This window comes from Rhamphochromis sp. 'chilingali' (assembly GCF_963969265.1).
Source record: "Rhamphochromis sp. 'chilingali' genome assembly, chromosome: 14".
Lineage (NCBI taxonomy): Eukaryota > Metazoa > Chordata > Actinopteri > Cichliformes > Cichlidae > Rhamphochromis > Rhamphochromis sp. 'chilingali'.
In genome coordinates this window covers 28,629,064-28,645,692 of record NC_137941.1, presented here as the reverse complement: position 1 = coordinate 28,645,692, position 16,629 = coordinate 28,629,064, and the positions used below count along the sequence as shown (strand labels likewise).

The 16,629-nt window shown below is 42.3% G+C and overlaps 1 protein-coding gene across 1 annotated transcript; it reads left to right on the top strand.

The window, feature by feature from the left end:
• Positions 1 to 1,181: 1,181 nt before the first annotated feature.
• On the top strand, positions 1,182 to 2,410 carry LOC308410149 (trace amine-associated receptor 13c-like; the record flags this gene model as incomplete). The annotated part of the gene is made up of 2 exons (XM_080903313.1): positions 1,182 to 1,348; positions 1,594 to 2,410. The coding sequence occupies 2 exons, from the start codon at positions 1,182 to 1,184 to the stop codon at positions 2,408 to 2,410; spliced, it is 984 nt and encodes a 327-aa protein (XP_080759439.1).
• Between the last annotated feature and the right edge of the window lie 14,219 nt (positions 2,411 to 16,629).

Here is a 16,629-nt window from a genome sequence, read left to right as displayed (position 1 = left end):
TGTAGAGAATTTAAACATATTTTTGGATATTCTGGTGGTCGTCATAGAATTAATCTTTTTACCTTCAAAAAAGACACAACACATTCTATTAAATTGTTTATTCTCAATTGATAATTTGTGTTTAACTAGCTCAGATTGCCCCAGGCTAAACCTCTTGATCCATCCAACATTGCAATAAACAAAATAAAAAAAAAGTGCTCTGGGTGAAATAAATTTTTATCTTTTACATTTTCTCTAGATACTGCAATAATATTGTGAACATAAAATTATTTTAGCCAACGCAATGAAACAAAAGCTCAGATAATGTAACAGCTGTATTTTCAAACAGAGTATTATTTGGCCACATCAACACAGTCTTGACTTATGAGATTCTGGATCGCTTTTGAATTTTATTAGCTCTCAAACTCTGAAAGTGCTGCCGCTGATCTCAATAAACAGACTTTACTCACTTCCTGTACAGAGATTTAGAGATGGGTAAAAGCGGAGTATAGATATGTCTGTGAAGGTTCTCAGTCATCCAGGTCTTTGTAGTCTAAGGAGCTTGGAAAGACAAGCGTCTGAACTTCTTTGAGTTGCTTGACGATGTTTCAGGTGAAACATCTTCCAGCAACTCAAAGGAGTATAGATTCTACAGGTGATATGCCATAAAAGGCAGAAATAGTCCACCATCAAAGCAGCCTGTTTTCCAAGTTTGATATGTATGTGGGGTTTTTTTTTTACTGAGAACATTTTTGCTTTTGAAATTCAACATTATTACATTGTAAGTCAAATGGCAAACAAGTGCCAACTTGAAGTAGAATTTAACTCTGGCACAAATTTCACCCTGGTCTTGGCAAACAAAAATTTGTAATGTAAGTGGAAGTGCTCCTCAGCAGCCATTAGAGACACACAAATGTAAGAAGTCACTTAGTCTGAAAATATTGGCATCAGACAGGACATTCTTTTTTAGAAGAAAAAGAAGTTGTAAATGGTGAAGAAGGCTGAGTATACCAGTTAGAAAGATCAGAGAGAGAGACACAGCTAAGGGTACTGCAGAAAATAAATTGAAATCCACAGTGAGGGATGGAGCACATAGATATCCAACTGACATTGAGAAAAAGACGAGGGGCGGAGTGAGAAGGGGTGAGTTATATAACTAATTCAGTTTGTAATGCTACATAGAGCTACAGGTCTCTCTGAAAATGGATACACAGGATGTGGCAGAGCTCTGTTTTCCACAACTCTTCAACACCTCCTGCAAGAAACCTCCTCTGTCAGAATTTGTGTTTCTTCATGTTGTGTTGTCCTCCATCTCGCTGCTAACTGTGACTCTCAACCTGCTCATCATCATCTCAGTCTCCCACTACAGGCAGAGTTGTTGTTATTTTTTTAATAGCTGTGTGTAGCTTATACATTCTGTGAGCTAATTGACTTAAGATGTTTTTGTGACCTCAGTGGTGTATACAATTAAACTATCTGATATAGAAGTGGTCGATAAGAAATGATCAAAACTGTTTTTCTCTTACCAAGAGCTAATGTTTTATTGTTTGTTGGGTTGCTTTAATTTAGCGATTTGAGGACTGTTAATTTAATAATTTTTGTGTCTTCTTGCAGGCAGCTCCACACACCCACTAACATCCTCCTCCTCTCTCTGGCTGTCTCAGACTTTCTTGTTGGTCTCCTGTTGATGCCTGGAGAAATCCTCCGAAATACAGCCTGCTGGTTTCTCGGTGACCTCACCTGTTCTATGTACAATTATATGTCTTTAATTGTTACCTCTACCTCAGTGGGAGACATGGTGTTAATATCAATTGACCGCTATGTGGCTATTTGTGACCCTCTGCATTACCCCACCAGAATCACATACAGAAGAGTGAAACTCTGTGTTTGTCTGTGTTGGCTCTGCTCTGTTTTCTATAGCAGCCTGTTTGTAAAGGATGATCTAACTCAACCAGGGAAGCATAATTCCTGCTATGGAGAATGTACAATTGATGTTGACTTAATTACAGGAACGATTGACCTTCTTTTAACCTTTTTTGTTCCAGTTACTGTCATTGTAGTTCTGTATCTGAGAGTATTTGTGGTGGCTGTGTCTCAGGCTCGAGCCATGCGCTCTCATGTTACAGTTGCTGCTCTGCAGCTTTCAGTGACTCTAACAACAAAGAAATCAGAGTTAAAAGCAGCCAGGACTCTGGGTGTTCTTGTAGTTGTGTTTCTACTGTGTTTCTGCCCTTATTATTGTGTTACTCTTGCCAGGGACGACCTACTCAATAGTTCATCTGTATCCTTTTTGCTCTATCTGTTCTATTTTAACTCATGTCTAAACCCTTTGATCTATGCACTGCTCTACCCCTGGTTTAGAAAAGCTGTGAAACTCATAATCTCTTTACACATACTGCAGCCTGGCTCCTGTGAGATTAGCATTCTGTAAAAAAAACAAAACAAAACAAAAAAACAAATAAAAGGAACACTGAACAATTGTTGAGTTATTTTGTTGCCCTACTGGTTGGCTACTTTTGGGCTTCCATTTGTGTTATTCTGTGGCGCTGGAAATGATGCTGTGTCAGTATCACTGTGTCATCGATGACAGTAACTTGTTGGAAAAGAAGGATGGAAAATATTTTTCATGTTGGCCCTATTAAATGCTGCTACCTGTAATCTGAACTCACCCATTGCTAATTAGCATTTTGTTTGTATATCATCAGAATTATCATTATCGCAAATTTGCCCAAGTATTGCAATATACTTTTGAAGCTATATTGCCCACTGCTACACAGTAATTGTCTCTTGTCTCTCTGTGATCCACAGAGAAGTTTGGTAAATGGCCAGCACCATGGACCTTTTTAGATGATCCAGACCGCAGCAGTCTTTAATGGCAGCGCCTTCAGCATTAGTACGCACATATGTAAAATTAGTCTCAGTCCTGGGCTCAGTTAGAGAGGTAAACAAAACGCACGGACAAAACTGTGGGTTTTCCATGTGTGTAACGTGCAAGAGCTGCGGCTCTGTCAGAGCTGTTTTTTTCCATGCTAACATACTTGATGATTGTGTGGAGCATACACCTGTGTGGGGAGCCTGCCGTTAATATTTAAATATGAGTTAAGGAGAGGGTCACTTGCTGTGGGGGGATAGTACTGTTCACCTACAGGATAACTGCTTACAACAACACAGCTATGGATTTAGGGGGAGAACATAAATGTAAATAGAAACTGTTTAAATAACCTGTTTAATCATCTCAGTTTATTATTGGTGAGAACTTGTGCCTTTTTAGAAATACAGTAAGCATGGCTTTTACTGTGATACCTCTGCATGTATGTGTATTTAATGTAATTTTCTCATTTCTAATTGGCACACTAACCAGATTAAAAAAAACATTTGGATCACGTGAGGGATCACCTTGATATATGATATATATGTGATATTACCATTACCAATAAGTTTGATGTGTCACATGGCCCTCTTCCTATTGAAAAAACAAAAGTTGTATCCAAGATGGCCGACTTCTAAATGGCCACCATGGTCACCACCCATCTTGAGGAGTTTGCCCCCTCACATATACTAATGTGCCACAAACAGGACTTTAATGTCACCAACCATTCCCATGTTATTACGGTGTATCCATATAAATGGCCCACCCTGTATATGTGTGTATATATAGAAAAGAATTGACTGCCCACAGGGGGCGAGTGGGGAATTTTTTTTACATTTAGAGAGAGAGAGATATCTATCTGTGGTCGTGTCCAAATTCATGGGCTGCATCCTCCTGAGGCCGCATTTGTAGACCGATTACGTCACAGCGATGCGCCGAAGGCTGTCCAAATTCGTAGACTCCTCCGAAGGCACCCAACAAATGCGTCCTTCATTTCCCCAAATTTGAAGGATGGGTCGGGTGTGTCCTTCGTGGCCCACCAATATCCCAGAATTCATAGTGCGGCCCAGCCAAACTCCAGTTTCCAACAATGGCGGCCGCTACTAAGTTTTAAAATTACTCATACTGTCATGGTCCTGGGTCGTGCGACCCAGTGTTTTGTGTTTAGTCTATTTTGATGTTTATTGTTTGTTAGGTTCATTAAGTTATTCCAGCTCATTTGTAATTATATTACCCTTGTATTGAGCCTCCCTAGCCCTTCATGTGTTTATGTCTGTGTGTCTTGTGTTAAGTTCATGCTGTCGCTTCTGTCATCTTCCCCTGTACTCCGTCTCCCTGGTTCGTGCGTCTACCTGTCATGTCTGCATGGTTATGTTTAGTTCAGGTCATGTCTAATCTCCATGTTTCCTGTGTTACTTTGAAAGTCTGTATTCAATGTCAGTGTATTTAGTTTCACCTCTCCTGTCCTGTCGTTAGGTTCATGTGTGTCAGCTGTGCTCCCATGTGTGGCCACTTCCCCTAATCATCCCTCATGTGTATTTAGTCTCGGTGTTTCATGCAGTCTGTGTCGCGCCGTCTGTCTTCCCACCCTCCGTGTTTCCATGCCCAGTCTTTTGTATTCCAAGCCATAGCCTTACCATAGTTTGTTCCCAGTTTAGGTTTCTGTTTAGTTACTGCTCTTGCGCTGCCCTCATTCTTGTTTGTTTCTTTTGTGTTCATCAGCCACAATAAAGGCTCGCTTTTGTTTAAGTTCACTCCCGTATCACTTGTGTCTGCACCTGAGTCCTCCACACACTCTCCACACGGTCTGCCACAGCGGACCGTGACACATACTAATCTTTCTGGGTCACAAAATAAACTTTTAACATATTTTCAGGCGAGAAAGTAGCCATGTAAACATCAAATATCTGCTCGGTTTATCAAGATATCACATATTTGCAAAAGTGCTTCGACGTTTTCAGAGGCGTCTGCTACCCACCAGCTCGATAGCTAGCCGGGAGCTCGAGGGTTACTGATGCGGCCGAGAACGGCACAACTCCCGGCACATCATTTTCAGATCACCGCGGACTTTTGCTGCTCGGGTTAAACGTAATATATAAGTCACTTAGACAACCTAAAAATGTTATTGTTGGGCCTTTTTCAGTGTTTTGTTTGTTCGTGAGTAAATCGGTTTGGCTGAGATTAAAGTTATTAGATTAGATTAGATAAAATAAAATTTTATTAATCCCCCGGGTGGGTTCCTCCTTGGTTTTTACACAGCTGACTAAACGTCAAACAGAAAACTGATTAAACAGAAGTATGAGACAGTCGAGAATTTACGCCAGTGTCCTGCTATATTTTAGATAGCAAGGAGCAGACGGCCGAGTTTATTAAACTCCACCGAGACAGCGGTGACGCTAATCAGAAGGCTAGACCGTCCAATTTCACGGCCGTTTACTTCCGGCCTACCCGACCTTCTGAGGACCCGGCCCACGTAGACTGCGAAGGCCGGGTCCTCAGGAGGATGCAGCCCATGAATTTGGACACAACCTGTGTGTGTGTGTGTGTGTGTGTGTGTGTGTGTGTGTGGGGGGGGGTGGGGGGGGGGGGGTAGTGTGTATAAATAAGACTAGAATTACTTTATGTACTATTTAGGTTCAGTGCTTGGTCTGTGACCAGCAGCTGGCCTACAACAACAACACCTCATCAATGCTGAGGCATTTCCGTGCTAAGCATGATGCGGTCCCATCTACGAGTACAATGACAGTGAATCCAAGCATTTATGGTATGGACATCAACTGTCAATCAGTCATTCATTCATGTCTCCCATCACTAGCACAAAATGTCACTAATTGCGTTTGACTTCACTTTTTGGGTGAGAGGATGTACTGGTTAGTGGTTCTTCCGCTTCCTATGAAATGTCCGCAGGCTATTGGTAAGATGGGAGACCCATTTACTTGATCCCACAACACATAATGACTATTGAACTACCTGCGAATAATGGCATTAAAGCCTAATCAACTTATACAACATGTTAAGCCTATTTTTATCCTCATATTCAAATGTTTGTGTGTATTGAAGGGATCATGAACACAAAGCCCACTAAGGTGGTCGATGCTGCTTTGGTGAACATGATTGTGAAGGACTCGCAGCCCTTTTCCATTGTTGACGATGCTGGTTTCAGACAGTTTGTTGGTGTCTTGGACCCAACTTACACAATCCCCACCAGAAAGGCTCTAAAGGAAATGGTGGCGGAAAAGTTCAAAGAGGAAAAGGAGAAAGCAAAGAGAGAAGTGGAGAAGGCTACAGCTGTCAGTCTCACCAGTGACATGTGGACATCCATTCATATGGATGCCTACTTGGCTGTGACATGTCATTTTGTCAATGAACAAGATACACTGTCCACAGTATTGCTAGGAGTGGGACATTTCTCCAAGGCAAATACAGCCGAAAATATTGCTGAGGTGAAAAAGGTTTTGATGGAGGAGTGGGGCATCCAAAATAAAGTCAGATGCCTCGTCACTGATGCAGCACCAAACATGATTTCCTCATCTAAAATATTGAAAGTGCGCCACACAAAGTGCATTGCACATACTCTGAACCTCATTGTGAGAAAATCAATTGACAACACGCCTGGGCTTGAGGAGATCAGAGGTAAGGCTTGTAAAATGGTAAGCTATTTCCGATCTAGCGCAACAGCAAAGGAGAAGCTCTGCCAAATGCAGCAGCAGATGGGCAGATCACATCTAAAGCTCCTTCAGGAGGTTGACACCAGGTGGAACAGCACATACACTATGCTGCAGCGTCTGTATGACGAGAGAGAGACAGTTAGTGCTGCCCTTGTCTCAATGAGAACAGATCTCACACCTGTCACTGCTGAGGAGTACCTCTCAGTTAAAGAGTGCCTGGAGGTGCTTTCTCCTTTTTACACAGCCACTACTGAACTTTCTGGAGAGCAGAGAGTATCTGGGTCCAAAGTCATTCCACTTGTCTGCATGCTGCGGTATTTAGCAATTTTAGCAATTGCTAAAAAAAAAAAAAGTTCTGGATGACAAAGCCCGCCAGCTGTGCATGAACCTCACAAGAATGCTGGGTGAATGTTCGTCTTACTTGGAAACAATGAGTGTCATGACCATTGCTACCCTGCTTGATCCAAGATTCAAGGCTGTGGGGTTTTGCAGTCAGACCAATGCTCAAGCTGCAGTGAGACGTCTGACTGCAGAATGTGCCACCATCATTGAAAATGAAAAAGACCAGATAATGCCTGTCCCTCCTGTCCCATCTACCTCGTCACAGCCAGAGCCAGCAACCAGTTCTGCAACTCAGTCAGGTATGGCTTTTGTTGACCTGAAGTCCATAACACAATGAAAGGGTTCCAGCTTATTCTAAAAATGTCTCAATTTTAAATACACGTAGACATTGAGGGCTAGCAGGAGGGACTATGCGCTTACCTGCTGCTCTCTGGCAGGTAGCTCCATGCCCTCCTGGGTTTTAATTGCACCTTAGAACACACATGCATCAACACTACAATGAGCGGGTGGAGGGAGGTTTGGAGTCTTCTCTCACCCCCGTTCTCTGCGGCCTGCTGGAGTGGGGGGGCTAGGAGGAGTTGGCCGTCCGACTGCGGTCTGGGGTGTGGGGCCTCCCTGCTGCTGCGGAGTCGGGGCGGTCTGCCTCTCCCCACCGCAGGGAAAAGGGTAACACCACCTGGGTCTGGGTGCAGTTCCCCCCTCCAGGGGCAAGGGTACCTAGACCCGGTTCGTAGAGTACGCTTGGGGAGTGTGATCGTGTATACAGCGTCTCTTTATGTCTGTCTCCACGTCGGTTGAGTGTGAAGTGCATATGAGAGCATGAGGGTGGGAATGGATGTTTGTGTCTGTGTGTGCCTGTATGTCTGTGTCTATATGTCAGGTTGGGTATCAGACGCCACCTCTCTGGGGACATCTCGGGCCCTCCAAGGTTTGGAGGCCTATCTCCCCCCACCACCACTTCCCCTGCCGGTGGCGGACTCCCTCAGGTGTCGGTGCGTTGGTGGTTCTTTGTATCTGGGGGTGGGCGTCCGGGTACACGCCGGCTCACTCCTTGGCGGCCGCTTATTGGGGCTCGCTCGGGCCACTTCGGAGGTGGGGTGCCCCCGGCCTCTCGGCCTGGGGCTCGGTCACTCAGGCACAGCTGGCTGCCGGCGGAGCTCACGGGCACGTCACTGCAACTCCCCCTGGCTTCTGCTCCGCGGCTGCTGAATGAGCCCTCATCTGGGACTCTCCTTAGCTCTTACTGGGACAGTGGCGCGGCTGCCCCTCTGTGGGTCTTCCTTGGTCTCTTGTGCTCTGGGGGCCTCTGGATGTCTGGAGTTTTGATCTCCTCCATACCTGCTTGATACCATAGAGGACAGGGCTGTGGCTCCCCACACTCCCTAGCAGATCATTACATGGAGAAACCTTTGGAATGCAAGCATGCTGATCCACACAGGTATGCACACAGGTGTACACATGGGTATTCACAGACGCGGACTACAGCTTTCTTGGCTGCTGCCTCAAAGCACACTGTGCGCTGTCTATCTTGCGTGCTGCACAATATCGTTTATTATTTAGTAACTATTGATATCACTGCTAGCTAGTTTATTGTGATGGTGCTTTTTTTTCTTATTATGTTGCTCTTTGTTGTTTGCTTTCCCCTCTGTTTTTTTTTCTCCATACAGGTGACCCAGGAGTTGTTTTTTTTTTTTGTTTGTTTGTGTTTTTCTCTCTTCCCCCCCTTCTCACCGTCTCTTCTCCCCTTTGGTTTTCTTTCTTTCTCTCCCTCTCTTTCTTTCATTCTTTCCCCCTGTCCTATCCCACAGTCATGTCTGTCCTGTTTGTAGCAACTGAAAATAAAATAAGTTCATAATTATAATCAAGGTCAGTCAAATGGACCAATATGGCAAGGCCATGATGATCCACTTGGTAAAATAAATCCGCTTGGCATCTTTCTTGGCCTTAAGACAACAATTCTGATGGCTATAGATCCAAACGGGACAAGAATAAAAAAATGTCTCAACAGTAAGAATATGTTTTAATATCCCAAAGTTTAAATTCTGTTATTGGAGATATGTGACTACAAGAAGTTTTTTAACAAAACTAAAATCTGTTTGTCAAAATATACATTTCATTAGATATGTTTAGTATCACTTACATTTGAATATTCACATTTGATGTAATGCCCGACAATATTTTCACGGACCTTTTTCACGGCCTTTAAGGAGTCGCAGATAAATACAACAAAATAAAACTAGTACCGGTACCGAAAAAAAGATTTATTCATAACACACGTGAAAAGACCCAGGAAAACAGAGTTAACGATAAAAACGATAACAAAATAACGCTGAAAACCGTTAAAAACCCTGAAAACCATACATTTCACACTTGAGCCTCAACTCTCGCGGCCCGGTACCAAACGACTCACGGACCGGTACCGGTCTGAGGCCCGGGGGTTGGTGACCGCTGGTTTATAGGAAAGTGAATCATTCGCTGGATTTTGAGTTGATTTTGCTCAATTTATTTTATCTGCCGAAGTGAAAAACTTGAAACGTCCAAAATCATGTTACCATAATGTAAATATCATTACAGCATATGACTTTAAAAACACTTCCATGTGAATTAAAGCTAATAAAGACTAAAAAAAAAAAAAAAAAAATGTATTTGACACTATACGTTACATTTTAGAAAATCATTTTGTTTATTGTTTTCAGGTGATAGTCTGCAGGAAGCAGTTCCGGCACTCCACAGCCTCTTCTGTTCCATGCGAGAGGATTTTCTCTAGGGCAGGAGAAACTATTTCTAAGAAAAGAAACAGACTCGGCCAGTGCACAGTAAAACTAATCCTCTTTTTAAATGAAAATAACAAAAGGGCTACCTTACATAGATCATGTTTTTACTTTGCAAGTTCATGATTAGGGGTGGGTTTTGATTATCACTTTTCTGATTACAATCCATACTAAACTGAATAAAGTGATATTGATTCATTAAAATCCTGCGTCGATTTGTAAATTAAACGTTATTATGCCTGAAACGCCAGCATCTCAGGTTAAACCTCAAAATGTCGTCAAACACCAAACAGAATCAGATTTTGATGTGTCGGCGGGTCCGCCCTGTGTTTACCTCTTTTTTTTCCCCCGCTGGCTTCTGCAGCTTTCATAAATCTCTGTTTACATCTCTAAGTCTCACAAGTGTCAGCTTTCTTTTAATAGATACGAAATTATGGATATATACTGATAAATGATCAGAATTGTAATATTTCTGACTGTCTGAGGCAAAACTTTCCAGATTCCAATCAAATTGAATCGGATCCTGTATCGAATCAAAATGATTCTACAAATCAGTGACGATGCAGCCGTACTCAACCCCCTAAGCATTTCCCCTTTCCAGTTCACAATCAATCCTACCCCTAGGTCAAAAATATGTATAGGACAATTGGCCTCATCTAATAGTTTGTATGAACCTGACCAGCTGTCCAGTGATTAAATGCACAAGTAAATGGAGGCAGGACTTCACAGCAGGAGCATACTCCATCATGTGCTGTGCATTATCATATGTATATTATATATATTGCTCACTTATTGTATTTACCAACATCAAGGAGTCATGAGCAAAGAAAGGCCACACCATAGTGCATGTTTAAATAGGGAAAGTTTATTGATCAAAATGCAAATAAGCATTACATTTTTTTCAGCCCCCCAATCGAGAAAAAAAAAAAAACAATTACATGTTCAAAGCAACGCAACGGTGGCAAAATATCAGAGAGAACTCCACCCTGTGGAATGAGCAGTGATAACTAAGCAGTCCGTTTTATTTTGCAGATTCAAGCTGCTCTTCATAATTTTCGCCACCAGATGTCACCGGGGAGGACTGTGTTGAAAAGCTTCGAGTAATGAACCGTTTTTCAATACAAGCTTCAGTGCTTCAGAAAGCTTAATTTGGCCATCACTACCTCTCCCACCTGCTCCTACCACTCCACACCGTAGGCAGGGCACTCACACACCTAGCATTCAACATGGAGACACTAGAGAAAGCCACCCTGCCACATCCAGCCCATCCCCAGCTTATATAACCTCAGAGAGGTGATTGCTGACTGGGCCCAGGTGGTAAATGAGGCCAATGAGCAGCAGCTGTGTCCCGGGGAGAGAGAAGAGCAAGAGAGAGACAGAGGGGTGGAGCAAGAGAGGAGGAGGTGGAGAAAAACGCCACGCCCACACAAGGGCAGTTTCAGGAGGCCCAGCTAGGGCGTAACATTGCAAATCAAACAGTAAGCCTGTAACAGACTTTAAGTAGAAAGTACATTTTTAAACTAATATGAAGTTATTAAAGGCTTATTTTTTCTGACCTGTTTTGTTTTTTCTTACTGCTGGAACACAACAAGATTCTGACAGCAATGTAATGGCAGTTACCAGAGAAGAACCGCCTCCTGTGCTGGAAGATCCTGAGGTTCCCCCGCTGATGAGAACAGACAGCGTCTATGCAAGTTTGCTTTATGACATCTACACAACACCAGGATTATCTTTACTTTTCTTAGATATAATGCTTAATCCATGAAATACTGTTAATGCTAAATTGGTACTTGAACATCCTTGTTTTTTTCTGCTTTAAAGTTTAACATTTAGAATACAAGGTTAAATAATTGTTGGCCTCGGTTTGAGTGGAAAACTAACTTAGTTTGAACATGTCTTACATTTGAGTCATCTCTGTGGACTTCTCGAAATGCTATTGTTTCAAGTTGTGAAAAAAAAACATGTTTAATTTGATTTTGATTTTCCAAGATATTTTTTTAATTACCACTGTTGCACAAGCTTGAGCCTTGGTCCTGTTAATTGTTTATACCTAAACTACTGCAAAAAATTGGAACAATGTGGGTTTTTTTTATTTTATTGTATATGCCACAAGACTACCTTGACCAGCTATCCAAGGTGTTGAATTAATCTGAGATCCTTTAAGCTGCGTCGAATTGACTGACAATGAATTTGTCCCACCACAGGAGCTGATGGAGGAAAGCAGTTCTGAAGGATCTGTTGATGTTCCTGCTCAGGCCCCAATGAAAAAAAAAAAAAAAAAAAAAAAAGGTCTAAGGACTTCCAAAAGAGCCAAACAGACAATTACTTGCTCAGACAAAGATTCCAGGAGTACAGAGAATGAGGAGGAAACTAACACAGGCAAGGTGTCTGCCATGAAGCTGCAGAAAAAGGAGGATGGTGAATTTACAGTAAGAAGCATTGTCTTTATTGTACGATTAGTTGCCACAAAATGGCAAGGCACTTGTTGTGGAAACACAGTTCTGAAACAGTGGTTGCAAAAGCAATAAGCTACCCTTTGACATCAAGACAAAGAAAACTACATTTTGGCCTCATCAGAAATAAAGGAGATCATGCTCATAATAATGAGGTCCTTAAATAAGGAAGTGATACCCTGATCCCAAGTGAGCAGGCTTCCAAACCAGAGAATGCGTTTGACTACATGCACTGTATTAACTGTGAGGCATTGCTCAAAAGAAAAGTATTATGGAGACATGTGTTACTATGCAGACTCTCACAAAAGTGCAGTAAACAGAAGCCAGGCAGAAGTCGAATTCAGTCTGTGCCTTCGCACAGCCTGCACCAGAAGGTGTGAGCCATAAAATTTGGGAACTACTAAATGTGATGGATCAGGAAGAGATCTCACAAGTTATAAATGAGGAGAAAAAAAAAAAATCATAGAGCTTTGAGAGCAGCTGTAAGCTAAGTATGGCCACGAAAAGTCCAAACATGAATACATTAGACAGAAATTGAGAGAGATGGGAAGACTGGTTTGAGTTTCAAGAAAAGGGGGTAAAATTCAAAGAATGGAGGCGGTTTTTTTTTTTTATAAACACTCCAACTTCAATGTGGTTGTGGAAATGGTAAAAAAGGTGTTTGGTTTTGATAATGACACAAACAAAATTCAGTCTTTGGCTCTCAAACTAGGTCATAGCTTGAAAAAGATTGCTGATATTTTGGAGTGTGAGACACAGATGTCGGAGCATGTTGATGACCAGTTTCTTGAAAACATAAAAAGGACGAGAAGTCTACTGGAAAAGAAGTGGGATGTGTGCATTTCATCACGTGTGTTGCGAACTCTGAGTGAAGGGAAATGGAACACACCACAGCTTCTTCCTTTCACAGAAGATATAATAAAAATGCGGGCCCCTTGGACCCTCCAGCAGGTGCAGGAGATGGCTGGACGGGCCCCTCGGAGCCTCCAGGGGAGACAGGCTGCTGAAACAAAAGGTGGAGTACTGGTTTGGGCTGGTATCATCAAAGATGAGCTTGTGGGGCCTTTTCGGGTTGAGGATGGAGTCAAGCTCAACTCCCAGTCCTACTGCCAGTTTCTGGAAGACACCTTCTTCAAGCAGTGGTGCAGGAAGAAGTCTGCATCCTTCAAGAAAAACATGATTTTCATGCAGGACAATGCTCCATCACACGCGTCCAAGTACTCCACAGCGTGGCTGGCAAGAAAGGGTATAAAAGAAGAAAAGCTAATGACATGGCCACCTTGTTCACCTGATCTGAACCCCATTGAGAACCTGTGGTCCATCATCAAATGTGAGATTTACAAGGAGGGAAAACAGTACACCTCTCTGAACAGTGTCTGGGAGGCTGTGGTTGCTGCTGCACGCAATGTTGATGGTGAACAGATCAAAACACTGACAGAATCCATGGATGGCAGGCTTTTGAGTGTCCTTGCAAAGAAAGGTGGCTATATTGGTCGCTGATTTGTTTTTGAATGTCAGAAATGTATATTTGTGAATGTGGAGATGTTATATTGGTTTCACTGGTAAAAATAAATAATTGAAATGGGTATATATTTGTTTTTGTTAAGTTGCCTAATAATTATGCACAGTAATAGTCACCTGCACACACAGATATCCCCCTAAAATAGCTAAAACTAAAAACTACTTCCAAAAACATTCAGCTTTGATATTAATGAGTTTTTTGGGTTCATTGAGCACATGGTTGTTCAATAATAAAATTATTCCTCAAAAATACAACTTGCCTAATAAATTCTGCACTCCCTGTAGATTGGCGACAGAGCAACTGGGGACTAAAGTAAGGGCGACAGAGCTGTAGGAGACTGAACTAATGAATGAGCTATTGGTGGCGCAGGAAACTGAGCTAGGAACTTAACAGGTAGGTGAGCGATGGACTGCACAGGCAGCCGAACTAGAGGTCAAGCTGCACACTGATTAGCAGACTGGACTAATGACAACACAGGTGGCTGAATAGCAAGTTGAGTTCGTGGCTGAAGTGATGGTTGAGGTGAAAATGGAGCTAGTGGTGGAGTTGATTGCTGAGCAGGAGACACTGGAGACTGAGCTAGGGGAAGCTGAGCTGCGGGAGACGCAGGTGACTGAACTGAGGTTAGCTGGGCAGCTGACTGAACTGACAACTGAGCAGGAGCCTGAGCTAGTGATTGTAGTGACGGTTGTGGTGAAAGTGGAGTTGGTGGTTGAGTAAATGACTGCGCTAGAGACTGAGCTGCTGGTAGTAGAGCTAATGGCTGGGCTGCTAAGGGCAATTGAACAGAAGGCCGGGCGGCTAACTGGGCTACAGGCTGGGCGGCTAATGGCGAAGCTAATGATTGAGCAAACCAAGCTGCGAGGGTTTTTAGAAGGGTGGCTCAGTCCTCCTTGCCTGGGCCACCCATGCCAAACAGTTCAAAACAGCATTAAACTTCACCAAGAGGCACACAAGGAAAGACACAGCATAAGGGAAGACACAACACTGACGCAGAGAAACACAGGGCTTAAATTCACTGGGGAATAACGAGGGGAATGAGACACAGGAGGAGAGCACAGCTGGGAGAAGTCAGACATGACGAGACCAATGGGAAGCAAAACTAGAAACAGTGGGGGTGTCGAAATTCATGGGCTGCATCCTCCTGAGGCTGCATTTGTAGACCGATTACATCACAGCGACGCACCAAAGGCTGTCCAAATTTGTAGACTCCTCTGAATGCAGCCAACAAATGCGTCCTCCTTTTCTCTGAATTTCGAGGATGGGTCGGGTGTGTCCTTCGTGGCCCACCATATCCCAGAATTCATAGCGCGGCCTGGCCAACTCCAGTTTCCGGCAATGGCGGCCACTACTAAGTTTTAATATTACTCTTATTAATCTTTCTGGGTCACAAAATACATTCTTAACATATTTTCAGGCGAGAATGTGGGTGTGTAAACTTCAAATATCTGCTCGGTTTATCAAGATATCACATATTTGCAAAAGTGCTCCGACGTCTTCAGAGACATCCGTTATCCACCAGCTGGATAGCTAGCCGGCCCAGAATTCAATGTGGAACTTTTCATGTAATGATGGCGGCACAAATAGAAGATAAAGTTAAATTTTTATAGCGGTTATGTTGGTAGGTTTATGAATTTGCATAGACTTGTATTATTTATTTAAACAATCTTCGTAAAAAGTGACCGAAAACTAGCTTGTGGGTCCTGCGGTTTTTCATTGCCGCTTACATACAGCTAATTTTGATTTTTCGCAATTAGCTTTTTTGTGATATTTTTATAGGAACCAAAAAGCAAACAGTGGACTTCATAAAAATTAGAGGAGAAAACGATCACCTATTCACCAGGGTAAAAAATTCAGGCATTGTGGGATGGAGGTACAAGAATAAATCAATTTACACATCATATTCATCTTAGTACGGTTTCAATAACCCTCATTCTGTACAGAACCTGTGATGTCCAGACGGTATTCCTCTTGTGCTCTGCTGTGAAAACTTTTGGATTTAGGGATTATCATAGTTGTCATGGTTTTCTCTCTTCTCTTATTTTTTTTGTGCGATCAGGACAATTCTCGAGAAGATGGGCCTGCAGGGGAAAGTCACCCCCTTGCAGGCCAAAAAGAAATAGGACAACTTAAAGAAAAGATACAAAGTATGTGTGTTGTCAAGAAGATTTTTAAGAACAAAATTTAATAATGTACATTAAAATGTACATTTACTAAAAGTTGTGTTGTTTTTATTTGTCTGTCATTTCTGATTTCCTCAGCCTTTAGGATTGCAAGTATCCAGGGTCAGGAGAGGGAGTCAGTGGGAAGCCCACTGCTGCTACTTGGCTCTGGTTTGGCCTCATGGATGAGGTGACAGGGCAGAGGCCTTCCATTAGGCCTCCTGTCCTAATTTCCTTTCTCCCTGAGGACAATCCAGGGCCAAGTACAGCAGTGGGTGACAAAAAATAGGGGGAAGAAGAGACAGATGAGGAAGAAGATCAGCCATCCACAACAGTGAGGAAGAGGTGAAGGGATAGGGGGGATGAGAGGACATGAGATACCAAAGGGAGGCTGAGGAGAGGAGAGAACAGGAGAGCAGGGACAGGATGGACAGACTTTTTTCTATACTAGAAAGATTGGTTCCTAAATAAGTTACAAATATATTCAAATAATATTCTTACTTTGTTCTGTTTGTTGTTTCATTCTGAAAGTTTTTGATTAATGAAAGTTTGTTCCCAAATCGGTTGTGCCTTCAGATATTTTTTTTTATTTGAATACATTTCTTACTTTTTTCTATTTGTTGTGTTATTCTATGTGTTTTTTATTATGAATAAATTGATGAAAACAATTTTCACTGAACTCATTTCATTTACAGTTGTTTTTAACATGTATGAACATTAATCAAACAGTTTTAAAATTATATTTATTAAAGGTAAATAAAAATAAAAATATTTCTAAAACATGAGTATTAGTTAAAAAAGGAACAAAAATATACAAATATTTACAATTTTTCACACAGGATTAACCTAAGTGACCTGTTCCT